Source organism: Scyliorhinus torazame, chromosome 7, assembly GCF_047496885.1.
Source record: "Scyliorhinus torazame isolate Kashiwa2021f chromosome 7, sScyTor2.1, whole genome shotgun sequence".
Classification (NCBI taxonomy): Eukaryota; Metazoa; Chordata; class Chondrichthyes; order Carcharhiniformes; family Scyliorhinidae; genus Scyliorhinus; species Scyliorhinus torazame.
Window position 1 is genome coordinate 171,252,005 of NC_092713.1, and position 23,598 is coordinate 171,275,602.

The window sequence follows — 23,598 nt, forward strand, 5'->3', positions numbered from 1 at the left end:
CACATAACAAAAAAAATACTACAAGAACAGTGAATTTGTCAGAACCAACGGCCTGGACAGGGACAGGCATGGCAATTATGAGAGTTGTGCAGGGAAAGACTGTGAAAGAGCAAAAGACTCATTGGACAGTGAGCATGTTTGCAGGGGACTGCGCTGCCTCATTCCGATCATAAAGGGAAGACTGGGTCGTAGAAAGAAGCGAGGACTGGGGAAGGTAGGTGAGGGTTTAAATAGGGAAAACAGGCAGTCAGTGAACAGCCCTGGGAGAGGGGCCACCACACTAGCAGAAATAGCTAGCACGGGGAGACAGAAAGCAAGGGGTATTGAAAAGATCCCGAGACTTTGCCCACCTGAAAGCCGACATAGTCTTCCTGCAGGAAACACACTTGAGAGAGAAGGACTGACTGCCTTTCTGGGTCAGAAAGGGCTGGGTGGGACAGAAGTACCATTCATGCTACGGGACGAGGGTTCGGGGAGTAGCCATATTGATTACTAAGAGGACGAGGTTTACTGCTACAAGGATGGTTACGGACCAAGGAGGGTGGTACATTATGGTCAGCGGTGGCCTAGATGGGGCACCGGTCGTTCTGGTAAATGTGTATGCGCCCAACTGGGACGACTCAGGATTCATAAAAAGGACCATGGGGGAAACCCCGACATTGACACGCAACGACTGATCATGGCGGGGCCACTTCAACTTTGTACAAGACCCACTGACGGACTGATCGATCCCCAGATCGGGGGAAAAGACGGGCATGGCTAGAGAACTGGGAAAATTCATGGAGCAGATGGGGGCGGTGGACCTGTAGTGGTTCCTACACCCTGGTGAGAGGGAATTCTTGTTCTATTCGCCGGTCCACAAAAAATACACGAGGATAGACTTCTTTGCAGTGGGGAAAGTGGTAGCACCAATGGGACTGGGAGAGATCATGAAGAGTATCAGCTCCATGCCAGCGGACTTCTATAAGAAATTCGCACCAGCCCTGGCTCCACACCTACGGGACATGTTCGTAGACTCACTAGCAAGGGGCACCCAGTCTCCTATGCCAATGCAGGCCACTATATTGATAATACCCAAAAAAGACAAGGACCCGATGGAATGTGGATCATCCAGGCCCATTTCGCTGCTCAATGTAGATGCGTAGATACACGTGAAAGTCCTGGCCAAGAGACTGGAGAACTTGGTACCAGAGGTGGTCGCAGAGGACCAGATGGTCAAGGGTAGGCAGCTAACTGCAAACATCAGGCGGCTGCTGATTGTATAATGACCCCTTCCGGGGAGAGAACACCAGAGGTGATCGTCTCCTTGGACACAGAAAAGGCCTTCGACAGACTCAATGCAAATACCTCATCGAGATATTGGAGCAGTTTGGGCTGTGGACAGGATTCACCTCATGGGTGAACCTCTTGTGCAACGCCCCAAAGATGAGCGTTTAGACCAACACCACCAGCTCTGAATACTTCCAACTGCACAGAGGCACAGGGTTGGGATGCCCACTGTCCCCGCTCCTGTTCGCCCTGACAATCGAACCACTGGCAATCGAACCCCTGACGATCGCATTTGAGACTCGAAAAGCTGGAATTTTATCCAAAGAGGGGGCAGAGAGCACAGAATGTCGCTTTATGCGGATGACCTGGTCGTCTCCGTCTCAGACCCAAAGAATGGCCGGAAACCAATCATGCAACTTCTGAGAGAGTTTGTAGCCTTTTCGGGCTACATCCTCAACGTGGGCAAGAGCAAGGCATTCCTGGTAAACCCGAACGGGGAGGGACAGAGCTGGAAGGACTACCATTCAAACTAGCCCTAAACAAATCCCACTGCCTGGGGATCCAGATAGCCCATGACTGGACACAGATGCACAAGTGGAATCTGTTCAGTCTGGTGGAGGAAGTAAAAAATAACCTACAGAGATGGGATGCACTCCCAGTTTCTCTGGCGGAAAGAGTGCAGATGATCAAAATAAACGTACTGCCAAGGTTCCTCTTCCTGTTGAGATACATACCGATCTTCATCCCCAAGGCCTCTTTCCACAAAGTAGACAAAAACCGTGATGTCCCCCATGGCTCCATCTGCGGTAACTACAAATTCCCGCCAGCCATGCTTGACGCCACCTTTAAAAAATGGAGACAGGACAGGGGGACGCTAACGGTTAGGGCCCTTTACATAGGGGCAGACTCGCAGCCATGGAAGAGCTGGTGGAGTATCTGGACCTGCCGATGGGACAGGAGCTCAGGCACCTCCAAATTAAACACTTTCTCTGCGAAGAGACGGCAAAGTACCCCATGGCCCCGAGAGACACTCTACGAAATGAACTAAACAACATGGACGTTAAGGAGGGGGGAATTGTGGAAGCATATACGGACAGTTGCTGGACAGGGCAAGACTACCACTGGATGAAGCTAGATGGAAATGGGAGGATGAATTGGGGATGGAAGTGGGTTGGGGACTCTGGAGCGAAGCACTGAGCAGGACCAACTCCACCTCCTCCTGCGCAAGGCTAAGCCTCATGCAGTTTAAAGTGGTGCAAAGAGTCCACCTGACCAGAACCCGAATGAGCAGGTTCTTCCCGGAGGTGGAGAACAAATATGAACAGTGCCAGAGAGGCACGACCAACCATGCCCGCTTGTTCTGGGCCTGCCCCAGACTTGTCAGGTTCTGGACAGCCTTCTTCGAGGCAATGTCCAAGGTTGTGGGGGTGAGTGTGGAGCCGTGTCCGAGAGTGGCAGACTTCGGGTATCGGACCAGCCGCACCTTCATATGGGGAAGAGGCCCAACGACCTGGCTTTTGCTTCGCTAATCGCACGCCTGAGAATCTGGTTGGCTGGCGATCAGCAGCACCACCCACAGCTGCAGACTGGCTGGCAGACCTGGCGGAACTTCTGCACCGAAGAAGATCGAATACACCATCTGAGGGTCGGATGAGTGCTTTCACAAAGCGTGGGGGCCATATCTCAGCCTGTTACAAGACCAGTTCGAGGCCAACAGCGACTAGGTAGATGGGGTGGGGGGATTATCATAGATTATCATAGAATTTACAGAGCAGAAGGAGGCCATTCGGCCCATCGAGTCTGCACCGGCTCTTGGGAAGAGCACCCTACCCAAGGTCAACACCTCCACCCTATCCCCATAACCCAGTAACCCCACCCAACACTAAGGGGATGAGAAGGAGAGAGACAAGGGAAGGCACACACAAGAGAAAGGGGGGAGGGGAGAGGGGAGGGATGGGAATCCAAGGGAAGCACACAATGAAGCATGGGGACAAGGGGAAGGGCTACTCAGGACCCTCAACAATAAAAACTAAAAGCCCAGCAGAAAAAAGCGGAGCACAATATGGGGATGCTCAGGGCAGACGGCAACACGAAGAGGGGAACTAAACTACCAATGAAGGAAGGGATGGGTGGGAGGGGGTGACCTAATGCAAAAACCGTTGGAAGTAAGACACACACTTGTTTGTAAATACCAGATACACTTGAGCTCTGTAAAAACTGAAAAACACCAATAAAAATATATATTTTTTAAAATCAGAGTCCTCAGTCCCTAAGAGGAATGTGCCCTGGAGATCGCAGAGGTGGCCGAGAACAGATCTGTCACCAATGGGAGGTTGGCGTACGGCGCAGCGGTGAGGTTCCATTGGCCCCCACCCAAATTGCATATCACACGTGAGTTGTTAATGCCATTCAGAATGAGCCATCCGTCCCACTGACCACATGTCCTTTCTCCCGCAATTTCACCATCTGGTGGTGCCTGTCCATCCGGGGTTGTCCCCGCACCCCTGCCTCTCACAAGAACATCTGGAGGGCAGCTCTGAGGAGATCACCATTTTGCGGCACAGCTGTCATCCCGACCCTCCACCAGCAGAGACACACACCTCGGTGGGCGACAGTGGTGGGCAGGCTTCCGGGGCACATTCTGGTGAGCACTACAAAGGTGCCGATGCACATCAGGTGGAGGCAGGAATGCTCAGGTGAGACAGCATTCAGAGGTCTGCTGGATCCCAGGACGCAGCTGAGTCCAAGTCAGATGCTAAGCCTCTGGACCAGGTTTATCCAGAGCTGATGCAGACGCTATGGTATGGCCGTCATATTCAGAGGGGAATGTCAGCGACACTCCAGAAGGTCCATAGCAGATTGGAGGATTCCCAGAGGCAGGAGATAGCGGCAGCAATGCACGGCACAGAGGCCAACACTGCTAAGGTGATTCACTACATCGGCAGCATGAGTGGAAGTGTCCAAGGCGTGGTTCAGTCGGTGACAACCATGGCTGAGCATCTCAACAGTATGTCCTAGTCACCGGGGAATGTATCCCAGTCCTACGTGGACTGTAATGAGGCGCTGCGGAGCATGTCCCAGTCTCAGGTGGGCATAGCCAAGGCACCGTGGAGCATGTCGCAGTCTCAGGTGGGCATAGCCGAGGCACCGTGGAGCATGTCGCAGTCTCAAGTGGGCATAGCCGAGGCACCGTGGAGCTTGTCGCAGTCTCAGGTGGGCATTGATGGGGGGCTGTAGAGCATATCCGCAGTCACTGAGGAGCATCACTGAGGTGTCAACACCATGCTGCAGACATTTGAGAGCTATGAGGGCTCAATCCAGCTGCCCTCTGTCCTGAGGTGAACCCCAAGACTCTATGGGCACCCTCCGGGAGGAGGGGGCGCTGGGTGCCAACCTGGAGCCACCCTATGGAGTGGCGACAGCAGCCACCAGCATCCCCGAGTTCCACCCCCCTGACAACGGTGAGTCAGCACCGGGTACAGAGTGTCACGGTGGGGCATGTACCACCGGCAAGTGTGCCAGGGCCCTTGGGCCCCCAGAGAACGCCAACCACGGGCATCGAAGGCTGCGGGACACGGTAGGCGCAGGCTGTCTCCAGCTCTGATGTGCATCCAGGGGACACATCTAGGCGTAACGGTAGAGCACGGAAGGCTATGCAGGTCGATGATCGCTGAGAGGGCATGGGGGGTTGTGGGTAAGGGGGGTAGGGTACAATGTGGGTGGAAGTGTGGGAGGGAGGGGTTGAGAGGAATGGGGCAACATTATTGGGGAATTGGGGCAGTTGGGGTTACAAATGTATAGTATTAAAAACATTTGTATCCAGGCAATTTCTTCCGCAATGTGGGTCGAGCACGTAACCTGCACATCTTTGGACTGTGGGAGGAAACCGGAGCACCAGGCACGGGGAAAAAGTGCAAACTCCACACAGACAGTCACCCAAGGCCAGAATTGAACACGGGTCCCTGGTGCTGTGAGGCAGCAGTGTCACCTCACACTTTCCATTTTTAAAATCACAATATAATTTCATGTGCTTGGATATTTATTTCAATTTTTATCACTTCTCTCTTAGAACACACTCCATTCCTAAACTTACTGAGAAATTGAATGTTAAAGCATTTTATATTGACTACTAACCCAAAGGCAAATCATTCTGATGGGGCAGAGGACATGGCTAACGTATTCATTGATTGTTTTTTTCTGAAGATAGATACAAAATGAAGCGGATGTTGTGAAGGCTACTCCAAAAGAGAGGGAAATAATAAAGATTTGAATTACTGAAAGTGGGTCAGCCGCCAGGACCAGATGGAGTGAATCCAAGGCTGAAAGGTGCGAAGTGGTGATGGTGGAAGGACTTGTCAGAATCTTTCAAGCCTCATTAGATACATGAGTAGGGCTGGAGGACTGGAGAAATGCTACTTTTGTACCCACTCATTTGGAATAAACCAGGAGACTATCGGCTAGTCAGTCTAATATTAGCTGTGGAGATTGGATGAATCAAAAAAAGAAAGCCTAGATTTATTGAAGGTGAATCATCTCTGATTCTCTTGATTTTATTCATAGAATTAGATAGAATTTACAGTGCAGAAGGAGGCCATTCGGCCCATCAAGTCTGCACCAGCTCTTGCACCCTTGAGCACCCTACCCCAAGGTCAACACCTCCACCCTATCCCCATAACTCAGTAACCCCACCCAACACTAAGGGCAATTTTGGACACTAAGGGCAATTTATCATGGCCAATCCACCTAACCTGCACATCTTTGGACTGTGGGAGGAAACCGGAGCACCCGGAGGAAACCCACGTTCACACGGGGAGGATGTGCAGACTCCGCACAGACAGTGACCCAAGCCGGTGATCCAGTCAACCAGTGTGTCTGGAAGATGGCAAAATCCGCAAGAGCCCCCGCAGCGCTCAACATAGGAGAGTATGCGAACAAAATTTGCGCAGTAGGCGAATTTTGGTTCAACTCGACCACGCTTAGTACGGACAAGCAGGTTAGGGCGGTTCTGTAAAAGAACAGGGCAGCATTCGCGATCCACAAGCACGACTGTGGACGGATGACTGGCTCCGTACAAGTAACAGGACCTGACCCTAGACCCCAAAAACAGTACGGATTGCCCCAAGAGGTAGGGGGAGAAATCTCCAAGGTAATAGAAAGCTTATCAGATCATAGATCATAGAATTTACAGCGCAGCCGGAGGCCATTCGGCCCATCGAGTCTGCACCGGCTCTTGGAAAGAGCACCCTATCCAAGATCAACACCTCTACCCTATCCCCATAACCCAATAACCCCATCCAACGCTAAGGGCAATTTTGGACACTAAGGGCAATTAATCATGGCCAATCCACCTAACATGCACATCTTTGGACTGTGGGAGGAAACCAGAGCACCCGGAGGAAACCCACGCACACACGGGGAGAATGTGCAGACTCCGCACAGACAGTGACCCAAGTCGGAATCGAACCTGGGACCCTGGAGCTGTGAAGCAATTGTGCTATCCACAATGCTACCATGCTATTATTTGATGAGGAAACATGTCATATTGTTCAAGATAGTCACAGGGTGAATTTTACTTGGGGGAGGAGCTAAATGATGGGGTGTTGTGTAGTGGAGGTCCTATTGCTCCACCACCATCCACCCACCCACTGTTCCAAAAGGCAGCGTATAATCTTTAATCTTTATTGTTACAATATGCTTACATTAACACTGAAATGAAGTTACTGTGAAAAGCCCCTAGTCGCCACATGCTGGCGCCTGTTTATGTACACGGAGGGAGAATTCAGAATGTCCAAATTACCTAACAGCACATCTTTTGGGACTTGTGGGAGGAAACTGGAGCACCCGGAGGAAACCCATGCAGACATGGGGAGAACATGCACACTCTGCAGACAGTGACCCAAGCCGGGAGTCAAACCTGGAACCCTGGCGCTGTGAAGCAACAGTGCTAACCACTGTGCTACCATGCCGCCCACAACTGTGAACTGACCGACTTTAAAAAGACCACCCCACAGTAAAAATATGCTGCAGGCAGTCTCAACAAACTCAGCATGCGACTTCAGCACCTCTGGTGGAAGAACATCTTGCTCTCAAGAGCTGCCGGCCAATCTGATTGGGCAGTTAAGGACTTCAACAGGAATCAAACACCGTCTTATCCACCTCCCATATTATGAAATGGGCCTAGGATGGGGAATAGTGTGGTTGGCTAGCCACTTGCCATATTTGCTGTATGCACCCCACAAGGGGGGCACAAAATTCAGCCCATAGAGTCATTACAGCACAGAATGAGGCTATTTGGCTCATTGAGTATCTACCGGAATAGTGTAGTAGATTTTGGACATGTGACCTTTTGAAAGGCATTGAACAAAATTACACACAAGGCTTATTGAAATGGCAGGCGTCAATGGAATTAAGGTGAAAGTGTCAGTTTGGATATGAAACTTGCTCAGTTACAGGAAGAAAAGGACGATAGTGGGTGGGTGCATTCAAGACTAGAATGTGGTTTGCAGTAGTTTTCCCTCAAAGATCGGTTTGGGTCCAATACGCCTTTCAATTTTTATAGGTGATCTAGACATTGAATGTGGGGAACGCCATTATAACATTCATTGATGGTACAACCCTGGCAAAGTAATCCTGATATTAGATAAAGGTTAGATAAAAGATAGATGCAGTTTGATGTGGGGAAGTATGAGGTGATATATTTGGGCAGGACTAATTTTAAAAGCCGGGTATTTTGAAAAAGTGGAGATGAGCATATGGACCACGGTGTCCAGGTACAAAAATCCTTATAGTTTAAAGTAAATCAAAATGGTGAGAAAATGGACTTCTGGTGAAGGGGATGTGCTGAGCAGTCACACATCGGGTGACTCTCCTCTGAAAGGCAAGATAATAGGCACTTTTAGCCGAATCTAGACCATAAAGATTGGACCACAACATCCCCTCACCTTCAATAAGACTCAGAATATAAATGATGTCAGGAAGCAGCAGCTCAAGAGGCTGCAGAAACAGCAAAAACAGCAGCACGGGACAGGAGCGACGAGCAAATAGGTCAGCAGACCCGCGAGGTGAGGGGTCCCCGGCTACATCTGAGAGACCAGCGACCTGAAAAACGAGCTTCCCACTGGGAACCTGGCGGACTTCTACAAAAAATTTACGACAGCATTGGCTTGCGGGAGATGTTCACAGACTCGGTGGCGAAGGGCACCTTGCCTCAAACTCCACAAGCCACCATATCGCTTGATACCTAAGAAAGACAAAGGCCCCAACCAAATGCGGATCATACAGACCCATTTCGCTGCTCGATGTGAATGCAAAAATCCTCGTTAAACAGCTGGAGAACTGCGTACCAGAGGTGGTCACAGAACACCAGACGGGCTTTGTTAAGGGTACACAGCTAACAGTGAACATCAGGCGGCTGCTAAATGTGATAATGACCCCATCCAGGGTGAGAACACCAGAGGTGATCGTCTCCCTGGAATCAGAGAAGGTCTTCGACAGAATCAAGTGAAATACATCATTGAAGTACTAGAGCGGTTTGGACTGGGGACACGGTTCACCTCATGGGTGAAACTCCTGTCCAATTCCCCCAAGGCAAGCGTATGGACCAACACCACCAACGTTGAATACTTCCAGCTACACAGAGGCACAAGGCAGGGAGGCCTACTGTTCCCGCTCTTATTCGCCCTGGCAATCGAGCCGTTGGTGAGTGCCCTCAAAGCAGCGAGAAGTTGGAAGAGAATTCAAATAGTTGACAGAGTACACAGGTTAACGACCTTAGAGGAACTGACAGAAAGACTACAACTACCAATTGGGAATGAACTGCGACACCTACAGGCAAAGAACTTCCTCCGCAAGGAGACAACAACATACCATGGACCCCGATACGCACAAAGGAACAACTGGACGCGGGTAACCTGGGAGGGGGGAACTGCAGGGACCTGTACGGACAACTATTAGAAAGGGCATGCTCCCCACTGGATGAAACACAGGAAAAGTGGGAGGAAGAACCTGGGATAGAAATAGGGTGGGGACTCTGAAGCGAAGCACTAAACAGGGCCAACTTCACCTCCACTTGTGCAAGGGTAAGCCTCATGCAATTAAAGTGGTGCACAGTCAGTCTTCAGGATATTGTACGAAGTCTTACAACACCAGGTTAAAGTCCAACAGGTTTGTTTCGATGTCACTAGCTTTCGGAGCGCTGCTCCTTCCTCCTTCAGGATATTGGACCAGCCAGGACTATTTATGGGGAAGGGGGGTTGCCTTTGCTTCCCTAATTGCCCGCCGAAGAATCCTGCTCGGCTGACAGCAGCACGGTAACACAATGGTTAGCACAGTTGCTTCACAGCACCAGGATCCCAGGTTCAAATCCCGGCTTCGGTCTGTCTGTGCAGAGGCTGCACGTTCTCCCCGTGTCTACGTGGGCTTCCTACGGGTGCTCTGATTTCCTCCTGCAGTCCAAAGATGTGCAGGTTAGGTGGATTGGCCATGATAAATTGCCCTTAGTGTCCAAAAAGGTTAGGTGGGGTTACGGGGATAGGGTGGAGGTGTAGGGATAGGGAGGAGGTGTGGGCTTGGGTAGGGTGCTCTTTCCAAAGGTCGGTGCAGACTCGACGGGCCGAATGGCCTCCTTCTGCACTGTATATTCTATGATCCTATGGCTGACGATCAGCAACACCACCCAAAGCTGCAGACTGGCTGGCAGACCTGTTGGAATTTCTCGACCTGGGGAAAATCAAATTCGCCTTCTGAGGTCAGAGGAGGGCATCCAGAAAATGTGGAGGCCATTCATCAACTTGTTCCAGGACCTGTTCGAAGTCAACAGCCAATAGAGCAAGGGGAAGGGTGGGCACAAAGGAGCCAACAAGACAACAGGGAACAGAGAGGGGAGGCGGAGGTGGAAAGGCCAGGGAGAGAAGGGGTTGAGGGTTTGGGAACAGCCAGAACATAAAATAGGGGGCCAAGATCAAGGCTACAAAGAACAAGACCCAAAGAAACGCCTAAAGCAGGGGAGGGTGGTGAGGAGGAAGAGAGGGGGGATGGGGCCAAACGACAGAGGGGGAGGGGAAAGAACTGCACATATGTAAATAGATGACAATCACCTTTTGTAAAGTATGTGTTCCAACAAAGTATCTTAAAATAACAAAAAGGTGGGGGGGGGGGGGGGGCTAAGGAGAGGGTGTAGGGGGCGGGGCAATTCTAATGGAGATCTCTGGTACATTGTATCCGATCCACATACCTTTGTTTATTGTACAATGTATAAAATGATAAACTTCAATAAAAACATTTTAAAAAAAGAAATGGTGAGAAAAAAATGTGCTGGAATAGAATATAAAAACAAAGTGATTGTGCTCGATAAATCACTGGTTAGGCTTCAGCTGGACTTTTGTGGATAATTTTGGGCACGACCCTTCAAAAAAGAATGCAGAGGAAATTTCCCAGGATGTTGCCTGACATGAGGGGATTTCAGTTTTGAGGAGAGGTTGGGAACGTTTGGATTGTTGCCTTTGGAACATGGGAGGTTGAGAGGTGATCTAACAGAAGGTTTCAAAGTGATGAGAGGTTTTGACAGAGAAAATCTATTCCCTCTGGTGAATGGGCCAACAAACAGAGATGTTCAATCTATCAGGGAGAGTTATGGGGATCTGGATCCTTGAAAAGATGTGAGAGCTGATTTTGTAAATAATTTGAAAAGGGATTTGCATACATATAGATGAGAAACTGACAGGCTTACAGATGAAAAGGCGAGGTTTGTGACTCAGCAAAACTCCATTTTCAAAGAGCCAGTGTGTGCATGACAAACAAAATGGCTTCCTTCCGAGCTAAATGATTCTCCGATTCTACTTATCCTTGCCTTAGCTTCTTACCTCCTAGATCTCGGCAATTTGACAATAAACAATGGCACTGTGTACATCCCTGATTTCAATCGCTCCAACATTGGCTCCTCCAACTGCTGAGGTCAAAAGTTGTGCAATTCCCTCTCTAAACCTCTCCATCTCTCTTGCCTCATGATGCTGCTTGAAACCTACCTTTTTGACCAAGATTTTGATCACCTCTCTTTACATCTGCCTATGTGGTTTGGTGTCAACTATGATCTCATCGGGCTCTTACGACGGTGTATTATGAAAGAGAGAACAACTCACATTTATATTGCTTCTTTCACAACCTCAGAATGTCCAAGAGTGTTTCAAAACCAGTTTGGTTTTGGAGTGCGAGTCATTGTTGTAAAGTGGGAAAGAGCAAGTTTTCACAAACAGCAATGTGGTTAGAAATAGATAAGATTATTTTGCTAGAGAGATAAAAATCTGGCTCAGATATCAGGAAACATTCCCTTTGAACAGTGCTGTGGAATCTTGAACATCCATCTGAGGGAGCAAGTGTGGCCTTGGTTCAATCACCTCATTCAAATCGTGACACCTTCCAGTGTGCAGTGCTCCCTCAGCCATGTACTTGGAACACCTTAGATAGATAGAGCGAGAGGGAGAGAGACTTGACTGAGAGACAGAGGGAGAGTGAGAGGGAGAGAGACTTGATTGAGAGACAGAGAGAGAGACAGAGGGAGAGAGACTTGATTGAGAGACAGGGAGAGGGAGAGAGACTTGATTGAGAGACAGAGGGAGAGGGAGAGAGACTTGATTGAGAGACAGAGGGAGAGTGAGAGGGAGAGAGACTTGATTGAGAGAAAGAGGGAGAGGGAGAGAGGCTTGATTGAGAGACAGAGGGAGAGAGACTTGATTGAGGGACAGAGGGAGAGGTAGAGGGAGAGAGACTTGATTGAGAGACAGAGGGAGAGACAGAGACACTTGATTGAGAGACAGACACTTGATTCAGAGACAGAGTCACTTGATTGAGAGACAGAGAGATAGAGATGGATAGATAGGTATTCACCTGAGGAAGGAGCAGTGCTCCGCAAGCTAGTGATTCGAAACACACCTGTTGGACTTTATCCTGGTGTTTTAAGACATCTTACTGTGCTCACCCCAGTCCAACGGCAGCATCTCCACATCATGATAGATAGATAGATAGAGTGAGAGATATAGAGAGATACAGAGAGAGAGAGAAACAGAGAGAGAGAGATACACAGAGAGAGAGAGATACACAGAGAGAGAGAGATACACAGAGAGAGAGAGATACACAGAGAGAGAGAGATACACAGAGAGAGAGAGATACAGAGAGAGAGAGAGATACAGAGAGAGAGAGAGATACAGAGAGAGAGAGAGATACAGAGAGAGAGAGAGATAGAGATAGAGATAGAGATAGAGATAGAGATAGATAGATAGATAGATAGATAGATCTATCTCTTCATTCACCTGAGGAAGGAGCAGTGCTCCAAAAACTAGTGATTCGAAATAAACCTGTTGGACTTTAACCAGGTGTTGTAAGACATCTTCCTGTCCTCACCCCAGTCAACGCCGGCATCTCCACATCATGCATTTGGAGCCTTGGCCTGGATTTGGAGCTCAAGTCTATGGAGTGATACTTCACAGAATCCCTACAGTGCAGGAGGAGGCCCTTCAAATCTCTCTCCCAGTGAGAGGTCAGAATGCAACTCACTGACACATGGCTGACACCTCGATAAGATCTCACATGCCCCTTCACAGGCAATTGAAGCAACAGATTAGACCTCAAAATTTAAGTTAAAAGTTTTCAGGTAACATGTTTCATCAGGTCTGTCAGCATCTGTGGCGAGAGAAGGGAGCTAACGTTTTGCGACTGGATGACTCTTTGTCAAAGCTTTGTCGAGTTATCCAGACTCGAAAGCTCCTTTCTCTCTTCACAGATGCTGTCAGGCCTGCTGAGATTTTCCAGTATTTTCTATTTTGTTTCAGATTCTAGCATCCGCAGTAATTTGCTTTTAACATCTTTCATCATTTCACCATGGCAACTGACAATCTGAAAGAGGTAAAAAATTTGGTGTGGATTGGATATAATCAATGCTCAAATCCTAGCACTTTGTCCCAGCTGTCAACAGGCTGTCCCCATGTGGTTCCTGCCCTGGGACTTTCAAAGACTGGACGGCTAGTAAAGGCCACTGGCAAATGGCCTAAGACTCATCAGGCAATATTCAAATTTTGTCACCCAACTGGATAATCTAAAGGCCTCTCACTATTGTTCCACAGTCCACTGACCCCCGCAACGTTTCTACAAAAAGCGTTACATAAAAGTGGTCCTTGAAATTCTGAAGAGGTTTCATTCGGATAGGTGCAGAGCAGATACCCTCATTGATATTATGAGATAGTCACTAAAGGGCAGCAAAGGCACAATGATTAGCACTACTGCCTCACAGCACCAGGGACCCAGCCTTGGGTGACTCTCCGTGTGGGGTTTTCATGTTCTCCCTGTGTCTGCGTGGGTTTCCTCCTGGTGCTCTGGTTTCCTCCCACAGTCCAAAGATGTGCAGGTTAGGTGGGTTGGCCATGCTAAATTGCCCCTTAGTCTCTAACGGTGAGGTGGGTTTACAAGGTTACAGAGATAGGGCGGGGGCGTGGACCTGGGTAAAGTGCTCTTTTGGAGAATCAGTGCCAAATGGCCTCCTTCTGCACTATATGGATTCTATGATTCAATGAAAAAAATTCCACAAAGACTTCAAGAGAAACCTCTTTACCCAGAGAATGATGAGAATGTTAAACTTGCTGACGCTGGGAGTGGTTGAAGCAAATATTACAGATGCTTTTAAGGGAAAGTTGGATAAGCGCATGAGGGAGAAAGAAGGTGGTGCGATGAGGAGGGGACACAGCAAGGAGATTCATGTGGAATATAAACACCAACTTCGACCAATTGCTCCAATTGTAGTGCACATTTTATGTAGTAAAGATGTCGGGAGTCACTTACCCACTCAGAACCACAATGAAATCCATGACATTCCAGCCATTCCGAAGATATGATCCTTTATGGAACACAAATCCTAGAGCTACAATTTTAATCCCAGCCTCAAAGCAGAAGATTCCAATAAAGTAAGGCTCAGTTTGTTCCTGGAGGAGGAGAAGGATGGGGCAAATGAAAAGGATGCATGGCATTGGTCTCTTACCAAGAGATTAAGAGAAAAACATTTTTTTAGTCATTTAAGATACCCAAGAAAGACTTTGGACTGAACTTTGGCATTGGAAGGAATCCCATCCAACAATAACAAATATTTTCCGAATCAGCCCTCCCATTCCCACCTCCTTTCACAGCTCCTCACCGTCGCTAGCTCCTCTCCCTCGCACCCCAGCTCCGCCTTTACCTCAGCATTGACACTTTCTAAATCAGGGGCGGCACAGTAGCACAATGGTTATCACTGTTGCTTCACAGTGCCAGGAACCCGGGTTCAATTCCCGGCTTGGGTCACTGTCTGTGCGGAGTCGGCAACTTCTCCCCGTGTCTGCGTGGGTTTCCTCTGGGTGCTCCGGTTTCCTCCCACAGTCCAAAGATGTGCAGGTTAGGTGGCTTGGTCACGCTAAATTGCCCCGTAGTGACCTAAAGTTAGGTGGGGTTGCTGGGTTACCGGGATAGGGTGGAGGTGGAGGTAGTATGCCCTTTTAGGGGCTGGTGTAGACGCAGTGGGCTGAATGGCCTCCTTCTACACTGTAAATGTTATAATTCTATGACACCAACACCCCAGATCTCATTCACCCCTCCTCTTTTCCCTCACCCTCCCATCTCCTCACACATCCCCTAGTTCTTCAATGCCTCCCCCAGTTCCACCAAAGCAGGCTCAAATTCCCTTCCTCATTCTCCCTGCTCCTGCCTCAAAACTACTAACTCCTCGACCCCATGCACCCAGCTCTTCAAACACTCCTGTTCCTCACCCCTGAGGCTCTCATCCAACCCCCAACTCCTCATTCACTCCCTTGCAGCTCCAGACTCACCAGATTTTTGGCCATGGGAGTTTTGTCTCCTTGTGGTAGGTGCTGCTCCAGGGCCAGTACAACACAGTTGGCAATAATGGTCGCCAAAATCATGTATTCGAATGGAGTGAAAGGGTTAAGGAAAACCGGACATGTCATTGCAAAGGCACACAGAGATTTCCAACGAGACACAATTACAGAAATCAGGCACTTTCACGAATTGTCCAAATCTATTCCCTCAGGTTCTCTCTTGCTGCAATGCACCAATGCCATCCAGAGATACGTACCCTGATAACATACCACTCAGTCCAGAGACATGTACCCTTGTAATATACCACTCCCACCAGAAACATGTACCCTTGTAATATACCACTCCCACCAGAAACATGTACCCTTGAAATATACCACTCCCACCAGAGACATGATCCTTTGTAATATATCATTCCCACCAGAGTCATGTACCCTTGTAAAATACCATTCCTACCAAAGGCGTGTACCTTTTTAATTTACCACTCCCTCCAAAGACATGTATCCTTGTAATATGCTACCCCCACCAGAGACATGTGCCTTTGTAATATACCATTCCCACCAGAGACATGTATCTTTGTAATTTATCACTCCCACCAAGGCCATGTATCCTTGTAATATATTACCCCCACTAGAGACATGTACCCTTGTATTATACCATTCCTTTCAGAGACATTTATATTTGAAATATACCAAATTCTCGAGATGTGTACCCTTGCAACGTAGCAATTGCTGCAGAGCAAAGTGAAAAAAAGTCTTGGCCCTTTATTTGTACCTTTCATTGGAAGCTCCAAAGTGCTTTTCAGCCGACGAAGAACATTTGAAGTGCAGTTACTGGTGAATGTAAGAAACACTGTAGCCAACTAGCACACAGCATCTCCCCAACACACCGGCATGGTAATGACCATGTAATCTATTTTTTTATTGTGGATTGAGGTAAATATTGGTTAGGACACCAGAACAAGCAGCACTGCTCTTAAACCGAAATAGTGCTGTCCACCCGAGGAGGCAAGCAGGTCAACGTTTTAACATTCCATCCAAAAGATGACACCTCCAGCAGTGCAGCCCTCCCTTAAGAAGTAGCCAAAGACTGCGAGGACCGCGGAGCAGTTCTACCCTATCTTCTCTCGCTTGTCACTGGAAAAAGAATCACCAGAATGAATGGTAGGTTATTCACAGCAAATACACAGATAGAAAATACAAATCTATTGCTACTTTGCTACTATGTACAATAAATGTATGTACATTAATACAAGTAAACACATTGATTTTAAACATTGTTATAAAATCATCACAATAACCTTCTGAGTTAATGATACAAATATTAAATCACTGTTAATCACAGGAATTAATCATTAACATGAATCTTGCTTGTAAAACTACATCTCCATGGCGGAGGTATCTACGACCAGAGGGCATAGGTTTAAGATGAGGAATAAGTGGATTAGAGGCAACCTGAGGAAACATTTTTTCACCCAGAGGGTGGTGGAAAGCTGGAACGCACTGCCTGAGAGGGTGGTGGAGGCAGGTACTCTTGCAACATTTAAAAAGCATCTGGACGAGCCCTTAAATCGCCAAGGCATAAGTAGGCTATAGACCAAGTGCGAGTAAATGGGATTAGCATAGATTGGCATTTGATGGTCGGCATAGACATGGTGGTCCAAAGGACCTGTTTCTGTGCTGGATGACTCTATGACTACATCGTTGTTGGTTCATGCTTATGACAACTTGTGCCACGCACATGTGAGCCGAACTGATTGTGTGATGTTACATAAATGGTGGGATGAGGGTTCTGTCCTGCTCTCTCAGATAGCCTCGGCCGTAAGGGTGCACATCAGTGACTTACATTTTGGATCAGTCCGCAGGTAAACTGGATGACCTTCAGGGACCACTAGCAATCAACAGGCCAGGTTTGGGAATATAGCATAAAATCCAGAGACATGCAGCCTTGTAATATACCATCTCAGCTCATCAGCGAAGGAAGAGAAAGGGCGCCATTTTTAAATACCGCCCCGCTCTCTGGACACCCCACAGTGGCCTCTGGACTCCCCAACGCCCCAATTTACTTCTTAAGGGGTCCTCGAGCACCCCCTCACCCCACCTAATAAGGGCATGGCATCCCCGGGCCCAATCCAGGCATGGGGAACCTGCCACCTGGCACTGCCAGCCTGGCACCCAGGCAGTGTCCCTGTCGATGCCACCCAGGCACCTTAGCAGTGCCTGGGCGGCTGCAGGAGTGCCAAGGTACCACTTCGACTATCCGGAGGCCTCCGATGGCCCTCTCAGGTGGCGTTAAGCCTGGTCCACATTTGTACTAAATGGCTCCATGGTGAGGTCTCCCAGGTGCAGGAGTTCGATCCTAGGTTTTGGGAGACTCAGGCGCAGTCATATTTAAGTGAGTCCAACTGCTTACTTAAACATGCAAATTTGGATCACACCCAGTTAGATTTCTCATTAGATTATGTTAGATTCTCCTTAAACTTGGGGCAGCATGGTGGCACAGTGGTTAGCACAGTTGCTTCACAGCTCCAGGTTCCCAGGTTCGATTCCTGGCTTGGCTCACTGTTTGTGCAGAGTCTGCACGTTCTTACTGTGTCTGCGTGGGTTTCCTCCGGCTGCTCCGGTTTCCTCCCACAGTCCAAAGGTGTGCAGGTTAGGTGGATTGGCCATGCTAAATTGTCCTTAGTGTCCAAAAAGGTTAAGTGGGGTTATTGGGTTACGGGGATAGGGTGGAGGCGTGGGCCTGAGTCGGGTGCTCTTTCCAAGAGCCGGTGCAGACTCGATGGGTCAAATGGCCTCCTTCGGCACTGTAAATTCTATGATTACCAGCTCCAGGGTCCCAGGTTCAATTCCCGGCTTGGGCCACTGTCTGTGCGGAGTCTGCACGTTCTCCCCGTGTGTGCGTGGGTTTCCTCTGGGTGCTCCGGTTTCCTCCCACAGTCCAAAGATGTGCAGGTTAGGTGGATTGGCCAAGCTAAATTGCCCTTAGTGTCCAAAATTTGCCCTTAGTGTTGGGTGGGGTTACTGGGTTATGGGGATAGGGTGGAAGTGTGGACCTTGGGTAGGGTGCTCTTTCCAAGAGCTGCTGCAGACTCGATGGGCCGAATGGCCTCCTTCTCCACTGTAAATTCTATGTCTATGTCGATAAGTGGCTGCCACCTGTTCTGCTGGGCAGGCTCCGCTGCTGCAGCTTCCTCCTTCTCGAGCAGCTCCAGCTCATACAGCTGCAATGCATCCCCCATGGCTGTGGCAACTAAGAGGAAGGCCACCATTGCCGGTTGAATTCCCAGATCTATTGTCTGCATGGGGTGAAAGGCCAACATGTTAGCATGGTGCGTACCCTCGTGCCCAAACATGTCCACCAGGCTACACAATGGCCCCGGTGGCACTGCGGACTCTGCCTCGCATGTCCCCCCCCCACCAACCCCATCCCTGCTGTTGCTAACTTTTGGTTGGTTCAATTGGCTCTGTTTTATTACCTTTGCTCTCGAGTCACCAGGTATCTTGATGATACCGCCACGAGGTTCAAGTCCAAGTAATGATCAGTAACTCAATACACCGATCAGTAAGATTCAAATCAAAGCACATTTATTATTCACAGTAATCGCTACTCATTCACAAATTCTACGTCTAAGCTACGTAGCGAGCGTTGACTTAAGACTTACCATCTCTCGGCAGCAGCTGCACCGGTCACGGTCAAGGTTGGTTCGCGTTGCTGTGTGACCCGGTCAAGAAGAACGATTTGAACTTGGGGCTTAAATTTTATAGTCCCCAGGAGCTTCCCGCCTTTCGGGGCGGACCCTGTACTTGGTTCTAGGTGATTGGACTTTGTTCCAATCGCTTGGTTCGATTTCTCCAATACTGGAGCGGTTCCCTGATCGATGGGCGATCTTGAGGTGTTCGTTAACCTCTTGTGTTGACTCCTGCTGGCGCCGGGGAGTCTGGCTTAGCTTTGTTTGACCTAAATGTTGCGATTGTTCCCGGGGATTGCTTATTAGTATGTAGATGGCTGCTACATTATTATGCTGATGGCCGCTGGTATCGATGCTGTCTGGGCTTTTGCAGAGTTAAATACACAGTAAACTTGCACCTGCTGGTTTCTGCCTGTGCTGGCTGAATTTCCCTTCAGCCTTTGCTGTTCTCCATTTTAAATCGGGAGTTGGCCAACTTAGGTGGCTACACTACACTCCTGGCCCTGTCAGTGCCTGGCACTGTGGGTGCCTCCAGCTTTAGCACCCGTTCCTGCTGCTAGGGGTACCATTGGCTGGCACTGCCCTTGCCAGTGGTACATTCCATTACTGTGGATATTGCCCTTTGGCGGGCCATGTGATGCGTTCCTACAGGAGACCCACTTGCGGGTGAAGAACCAAGTAAGGTTTCGCAAAACATGGGTGGGACAAGTCCTTCACTCAGGCTTTAATGGTAGGGCCAGAGGCATGGCAGTACTAATCCCAAAAATAAAACAATTTACCCCCTCCCAGATTTTTGATGACCTCAATGGATGTTACATTATTGTCTGTGGTTCACTGGAAAAGATTCAGGCAATTTGGTGAATATTTATGCTCCAATTGGGATGGCCCGAGCTTCATAAACTCCCGAATGAATGTCCTTCCCAACTTAGACTCACATCGGATGATTGGGGGAGGAGACTTAAATTGTGTCTTGGACCCAAAACCGGACCACTCCATGTCCAAATCCCGGCCCCAAACTGGGATGTCCAGGGCATTGACCTCTTTCACGGATCAAATTTGAGGGGTTGACTCGTGGCATCCAAATGGTAAATAATTTTCTTTTTTTTCGCATGTTCACCTACTCCCAAACTGATTTTTTTGTTTTTGATAAATTCCTCCTCCTCTCAGTGAGAGCAGCCGAATACTCGACAATTGCCAACTCGGACCACGCCCCTCATTTTATTGAATTTTGCTTTGATTTCGGCCCCCCTGAGTGTCAACCTTGGAGGCTAGACATCACTTTATTGCCTGATGACAAATTCTATGAGTGATTGTCTGCTGCTATCACAGACTTTATCAAACTCAACAAAACAAAGTCAATTTCTCCTTCAACACTCTGGGAAACCCTAAAGGCCATCATGGGGGGGAGGGGGGTGAATGATCTCATTAAGCTCATATTTTGAAAAAGAAGAGAGTGGAACGACAAAGGCTGGTGGACTCCATCTTAGAGGTTGACCACCAACAATTTGTTGCTCCAACCCTGGGAATACTGATGCACAGAAAAAACTTGCAACTTCAATTTGAATTAATCTGCACAAATAAAGCGATGCAACAGTTACAATGTTTTAGGGGCACATTCTATGAACATGGGGAGAAGGCGGGTCGTTTTCTTGTGCATCAACACAAAAATTAGGCTGCCTCCCTCAGATTTGGAGCAAAGAAGGTAACCTAGTATTAGCCCCTCTTCAGGTAAATACGGCTTTCAGCACATTTCACTATGAGCTATTTGAGTCAGAGCCTCCTCCAGATACCTTAGACATGATGAGTTTCTAGATGGTTTACACATCCCGACCATTGAGGAAGGCAGAAAACGGGAACTGGCTTAAGCCCAGAAGAAATACAGAACTGTATCGATCGGCTGAAATCCAGCAAAGACCCAGGTCCTGACGGCTTCCCATCTGAATTTTATAAGAGGTTCTCAGAGAATCACATTCTTCTGCTTTGGACATGTTCAATGATTCACTGTCTAGGGGATCATTACCCCAGCCTGTGCCCAAGCCACAATCTTGGTGCTCCTTAAAGAGGGTAAGGACTCAGTAGAGTATGGGTCTTATCGACTTATTTCACTTTTTAAAAAAAACATTTTATTGAGGTATTTTTGGTATAATTGGTCACATTGTGATCCAAAAAGACGAGGTGTTGGGTGTCTTAAAAAATATTAAGGTAGATAAGTCCCCAGGGCCTGATGGGATCTACCCCAGAATACTGAAGGAGGCTGGAGAGGAAATTGCTGAGGCCTTGACAGAAATCTTTGGATCCTCGCTGTCTTCAGGGGATGTCCCGGAGGACTGGAGAATAGCCAATGTTGTTCCTCTGTTTAAGAAGGGTAGCAAGGATAATCCCGGGAACTACAGGCCGGTGAGCCTTACTTCAGTGGTAGGGAAATTACTGGAGAGAATTCTTCGAGACAGGATCTACTCCCATTTGGAAGCAAATGGACGTATTAGTGAGAGGCAGCACGGTTTTGTGAAGGGGAGGTCGTGTCTCACTAACTTGATAGAGTTTTTCGAGGAGGTCACTAAGATGATTGATGCAGGTAGGGCAGTGGATGTTGTCTACATGGACTTCAGTAAGGCCTTTGACAAGGTCCCTCATGGTAGACTAGTACAAAAGGTGAAGTCACACGGGATCAGGGGTGAGCTGGCAAGGTGGATTCAGAACTGGCTAGGCCATAGAAGGCAGAGGGTAGCAATGGAGGGATGCTTTTCTAATTGGAGGGCTGTGACCAGTGGTGTTCCACAGGGATCAGTGCTGGGACCTTTGCTGTTTGTAGTATATATAAATGATTTGGAGGAAAATGTAACTGGTCTGATTAGTAAGTTTGCAGATGACACAAAGGTTGGTGGAATTGCGGATAGCGATGAGGACTGTCTGAGGATACAGCAGGATTTAGGTTGTCTGGAGACTTGGGCGGAGAGATGGCAGATGGAGTTTAATCCGGACAAATGTGAGGTAATGCATTTTGGAAGGTCTAATGCAGGTAGGGAATATACAGTGAATGGTAGAACCCTCAAGAGTATTGAAAGTCAAAGAGATCTAGGAGTACAGGTCCACAGGTCATTGAAAGGGGCAACACAGGTGGAGAAGGTAGTCAAGAAGGCATACGGCATGCTTGCCTTCATTGGACGGGGCATTGAGTATAAGAATTGGCAAGTCATGTTGCAGCTGTATAGAACCTTAGTTAGGCCACACTTGGAGTATAGTGTTCAATTCTGGTCGCCACACTACCAGAAGGATGTGGAGGCTTTAGAGAGGGTGCAGAAGAGATTTACCAGAATGTTGCCTGGTATGGAGGGCATAAGCTATGAGGAGCGATTGAATAAACTCGGTTTGTTCTCTCTGGAACGAAGGAGGTTGAGGGGCGACCTGATAGAGGTCTACAAAATTATGAGGGGCATAGACAGAGTGGATAGTCAGAGGCTTTTCCCCAGGGTAGAGGGGTCAATTACTAGGGGGCATAGGTTTAAGGTGAGAGGGGCAAGGTTTAGAGTAGATGTACGAGGCAAGTTTTTTACGCAGAGGGTAGTGGGTGCCTGGAACTCGCTACCGGAGGAGGTAGTGGAAGCAGGGACGATAGGGACATTTAAGGGGCATCTTGACAAATATATGAATAGGATGGGAATAGAAGGATACGGACCCAGGAAGTGTAGAAGATTGTAGTTTAGTCGGGCAGTATGGTCGGCGCGGGCTTGGAGGGCCGAAGGGCCTGTTCCTGTGCTGTACATTTCTTTGTTCTTTGTTCTTTGTTTGTAATAACAACAAAATAAACAACATACATGAAACCATAAACATAGTGCAAAAGCCATTTACCTTTCGTACAGGTCCCATCCTTATTGACCCTCCCCCCCCCCACCATCTGCTGACGATTAATTTCCCACAAAGAAGTTGACGAACGGTTGCCACCTCCGGGTGAACCCTAACAGTGACCCTCTCAAAGCGAACTTGATTTTCTCCAAACAGAGAAAGCTAGCCATGTCCGATATCCAGATCTCCGACTTCGGGGGCTTTGAGTCCCTCCAAGCTAATAGTATCCGTCTCCGGGCTACCAGGGAAGCAAAAACCAGAACGTCTGCCTCTTTCTCCTCCTGGATTCCCGGGTCTTCCGAAACCCCAAAAATTGCCACCTCTGGATTCAGCGCCACCCTTGTTTTTAACACCGTGGACATGACATCTGCAAACCCCTGCCAAAATCCCCTAAGATTCGGACATGCCCAGAACATGTGGACATGGTTCGCTGGTCCTCCCGCACATTTTGTACACCTGTCTTCCACCCCAAAGAATCTGCTCATCCGGGCCAATGTCATGTGAGCCCGGTGAACAACCTTAAATTTTATCAGGCTGAGCCTGGCACATATTGCGGATGTGTTGACTCTCCTCAACGCGTCCGCCCATAGACCATCCTCTATCTCACCTCCCAGCTCCTCCTCACACTTGCGCTTCAGCTCCTCGGTCTGCGTCTCCTCCGACCCCATAAGCTCCTTATAAATGTCCAAGACGCTCCCTTCTCCTACCCACCCTCTGAAAGCTACACTGTCCTGAATCCCCCTGAGCAGTAGGAGTGGGAAGGTTGGTACCTGTTCATGAAGGAAGTCCCGCACCTGCAGATAACTGAATTTGTTTCCCCTCGGCAGCCCAAACCTTTCCTCCCGCGCCCTCATACTCGGAAGGCTCCCCTCTATGAACATATCCCCCATCCTCTCAATCTCCGCTCTCTGCCATACACCCTGGGGAAAATCGGTGATTCTCACAGA

General features: G+C 48.6%; 1 protein-coding gene across 1 annotated transcript in view; it reads right to left on the reverse strand.

Annotated features, from left to right (window-relative positions):
• LOC140426708 (probable voltage-dependent R-type calcium channel subunit alpha-1E) overlaps positions 1-23,598 on the reverse strand; it is a 1,526,345-nt gene that overhangs the window by 947,037 nt on the left and 555,710 nt on the right. The window contains exons 4-5 of the mRNA XM_072511794.1: positions 15,111-15,216; positions 14,095-14,234 (exon numbers count right to left, since the gene is read on the reverse strand). Of these exons, the coding sequence (XP_072367895.1) occupies positions 14,095-14,234; positions 15,111-15,216 (246 nt within the window). The remainder of the gene's footprint in view (positions 1-14,094; positions 14,235-15,110; positions 15,217-23,598) is intronic.